Source organism: Halyomorpha halys, unplaced genomic scaffold (genome assembly GCF_000696795.3).
Source record: "Halyomorpha halys isolate HHAL.00 unplaced genomic scaffold, Hhal_1.1 Scaffold9335.1, whole genome shotgun sequence".
Lineage (NCBI taxonomy): Eukaryota > Metazoa > Arthropoda > Insecta > Hemiptera > Pentatomidae > Halyomorpha > Halyomorpha halys.
The window spans coordinates 777-4,831 of NW_027109139.1; the positions used below are offsets into that span (position 1 = coordinate 777).

General features: G+C 35.6%; 1 protein-coding gene across 1 annotated transcript; it reads right to left on the reverse strand.

The window, feature by feature from the left end:
• Positions 1 to 937: 937 nt before the first annotated feature.
• On the reverse strand, positions 938 to 3,915 carry LOC106677621 (Rho guanine nucleotide exchange factor at 64C; the record flags this gene model as incomplete). Its single annotated transcript, XM_067047333.1, is given in 4 exon segments — positions 938 to 1,060; positions 1,810 to 2,173; positions 2,247 to 2,401; positions 2,510 to 3,915. Coding segments are annotated over 4 exon segments (2,048 nt in total), but the record flags the coding sequence as incomplete, so codon positions are not given.
• Positions 3,916 to 4,055: the final 140 nt, after the last annotated feature.

Below are 4,055 nucleotides of genomic sequence, written 5' to 3' on the forward strand. Positions count from 1 at the left end.
TGGTTCATTTACAAATTTGCTAAATATATCTTTTTTTATCAATTAACATTAAATTAGAAGAAGAAAATATCAATAAATCATATTATTTCCACTCTTGGGCAGCAATGGGTTAAGTGAAATTTATTGTAAGAGTAACATTATTTTTGTTAACAAAAACAATGTTATTAAAAAAAAGAAAGGATTAAATAAATTTATTTGCTCCATTTAGAGAAAAAATAATCACAAATTCTATTAAACAAATGGATTAATTTTACTATTTGAAGATTAACGGAGTTCATTAAATCTTTATTCTATTATTCAATTATTTTTATAGGACATAGTGAAAGGCTACAAAATACCTACATCCTTTTCTGGTACAAGGTAAATATTTCAGTATGAAAATTTAAACTTAGCTGTCAAGATAAAAATGATATGCCAAACTTTTTAATATCCAAGTGAAAGAGCATGTCTGTAACATATTAGGAAACATAGATATTGTAAATACTCCTTTATTTAGAGAATTTTATAAAGAAATTCTCATTAATCATTTTAATTTGATAAGTACATTGAAGTATAGAAAAATTCAAATTATGTACATTTATGTTAAAACATAACTGTTATTTAATTATTTGTGTTTTTAAACTCTTTGCTATTTGTATTTACAATACTTTCTCTTTTATTAATTATAAAATATTGAAAATATTAATTATCAGTTCAACCAAAATTATAATTATGACTATTTTGTTTACCTCTTATTGCTTACTAGAAAATTAAATTTGTTATGCAATTAATTTTTTTTCAATATCACATTAATTATTTGGATCTAGTCGACAAATACTACAAGAGATTAGTCTACAGTGTTCCATAAAACTATACATATATATTTAAATTTGAGATATTAGTACGAATATTCATTTATTTTTATTTTATGAAATAATTATACTGATCATGATCTCACCATTAGAAAGGAATTGAGGTTCATTCTCCGAAGAACACTGTTTTCCATTTGAGATACTCTTAAGAATATTCTCAAAAGTTCCTTTTCTTTTTCAAGATTAGTCAAGAGCATTGATGCTGCACCCTGAAACAAAAATATTAAGCATGTTTAACAAAAATTATTAACAAATAAATAGCTGTACTAATAATTAAAAAGAACATTATTTTTCTTAACATTATGGAAATCCATAAATTAGACAATTTCTTTTACATTTCACCAAAATGAAACCTGGTGAACCACTGATAAACTGTTCTTTCATTCGTTGGAATGTGTGATTCCATTATTGAAAAAGATTATACAACACTAAAGTATTTCACAATAAACATGAAAATTTGGCATGAAAATGAAAGAGAAATGTCAGCAGGTTAATGAATGCCTTTTGCATTAGTGTTTGTAAAGAAAATTCAGTATCTTAGTTTAATGATTTGGTCATAATAAATCTGACATTTCGCCCCTTCCAAGCCATCATTATTAAAAAATTTCAAAAATATTTTTATTATTCTATTAATGTATATTATTTTCTTTCTTATTAATATTACTAAGAAAATATTATACTATAAGTAATATTTTTTTTTCATGGTATAATATTTTAATATTTATTTTGTAGGAATCCTGACAAAGGAATCTTGACACTTCCTGTAGGGAAGGGGAGGGTTTACATGGGACATCTACTCGGTACATATCAAGGGATGTTGAAAGGTGCAAAAATCCCACTTACTGGACTAGTTTTCCTACAAGTATCTACATCCTTCATCTGATGTTTATGTCTATAAAATTACTCATTAGTAATATTAGCACAGTTTTAATTGTTTAAATATATGTTAACAATTTACCTGTCGGGTACAGTAGCTCTCAAAGGCATGCAGCATTGGAGATGCCTCCAGGAACAGGCTGCCAATATTTACAGTGAGGAGGTCCTCGTCACCTTGCTCGACTGCAATCTCCAGGGCATCCCTCAACTTTTCAGCGAGGATGGAGTTATGTTCGAGCAGCTCTTCTGTATTTAGGAAGATTGCTGACAGCTGCTCTGAGGTCAGCAAGCCAGCTACTTGCATAGGTCGGTAGAATTCCTCAAGAATGATTCTCAGATCCCTACCATATTTCTCCTCTGTCTCTACAATTTCAGTGATGATCTCCCTCCTCTCAGTTCGCCGTTTGGAACATTTCCGGCACACCAGGGGAGCGAACATTACTCCACTGTAATTTGTTTGAGATTAGTTAATGAATAATGTTGAACTAAGTATGCATTAAAAGTGTTAATAATATTTGCCTTTGGGTCACTTGAGTCTCCACTGGTTGGTCACAGTCTTCACAAGAGTGTTGCTGATCCTCCCGAATACCGCTCAGGTGTTGCCACCGACTCCTGCTGGTCTCTGATCCGACGCCAGAGTCATTCCTCTCAATTTCAGCAGATCCTTTCCTTATCTGCAATGAATTGACAAATGACTGTTAACTGCATTATATTATACATTTTTCTACAAACTAAAATAAAAAAATTACTTGCACATTTCAATAACTAACAGGTATACTTACTTTTTCATTGAGGAGAGATGAAACATCAGTTGGTGGCAAGAGGAGAGTGCAAGAGTCTTCACTGGAATCACTAGCATTGCTGAGGTTGCTAATCCTGCTGCTAAGATCGAAGGAACTGATTCTGGAATGGCTAGGGGACATTGAGTCGCAAGACTCCTCTTCTGTTAGAGACTCACCGACGATCCCTCTCCTTTTGGCACCGACGAGATAGGAAATTATATCATATTTGGTGGCTCCTTCAAAGATCGACTTGGTTGGTATATGTTCATCGCCTATCTCTGTCAAGGGCGGAGGAGGTGACAATGGCAAAGGTGGGGGTTCTTCAGAAATCTCTTCATAAATAGGATCTTTGATAGTTTCATAATGGTTTTCTTCGAACTCCTCCACACCTATCCTGATCTCCACTTCATCTTCTAGCTTGTCTTTTTCAGTGAAGTAGTTCAAGCTTGGCCTCTCTGAACTGTTATCTGTATCCTCTTTGGTAAAGTCGAGAGCACTCTTATAGGAATCGCTTGATTGGTCTGAACTCAACTCGGAACATGTTTTATCTACATCGGATGTAGCTTCTTCAAAAGACTCCTTCCCACAGATATGGGGTATGAGGTTGTTCCTAGCAGCTTGGACTGGATCAACCTGTTTCCTCACTAATGCTTCCATCTCCAGCTCGCTCTTGGTTTTCACCTGTTCAACTATTATCCTTGTCGTTTCTCCAATTGTGACGTTTGTTGTCATTGGTTCTGGGCTACTATCTATACTGACCTGATCACCAGATCCGTTAATGTTTATGGTCACTTTGTTCACGAAAGGTTCTCCAATCACTACAGAAGTCTTCTTTGGCGGCTGGGGTTCATTGATAGTTATTGATGTCGTCAGGTCTATTGGAGGCGCACTGTCCACTGTGACAATCGTACGATTCACGTTCGGATCAGCCTCCGGCGCAGGCACGCTCAGTTTAACCCCGTTGACATGGACACAGCTCTCACCAAACAGCTGAGGCGGTGTGGTTGCTCTTTTCGGTTTTTCCTCTTTGGTTTGTTTAGTATTTTGGTAATCCGGGTCAATGGTGAGTATTTTGGTGGGGATGAACTCCGGTTGTCGATTGGTGTTTAGTTTCTCTATCTGCTCCTTGGTGAACGGGAAAATCTGTCTCGGAGGTGGCGGGGGCGGAGCCTTTTTGCTAGGTGGTGGCGGTGGTGGAGGCGGCTCTTTGGGCCTCGGTCGGCCTGGGCTTAGCGCTCTTTCATTCTTTTTGTTTTCGAATGGAGCGCGGGCGTCTTTCCTCTGGTTTCTTGCTCGCAGCCTCATCGTGTCGTTGATGCGCACTTCTTGGCCTTCTCGGAAACCGAGGCGTTCGGTAATTTTCCTTTGCTCAGCCGGTGAATTTCTTATTGACTCCAGGGATTCATCTGAAACAAAATAAAAATTCCTATTAGGATTTTTTTCTGGTTTAAGAATAAAAATAATTATCAAAATTGAAATAGTATATTATCTTGACTGAGTATATATAGTATATATATAGCTGAGGCCTCAAAGCAATATATATATA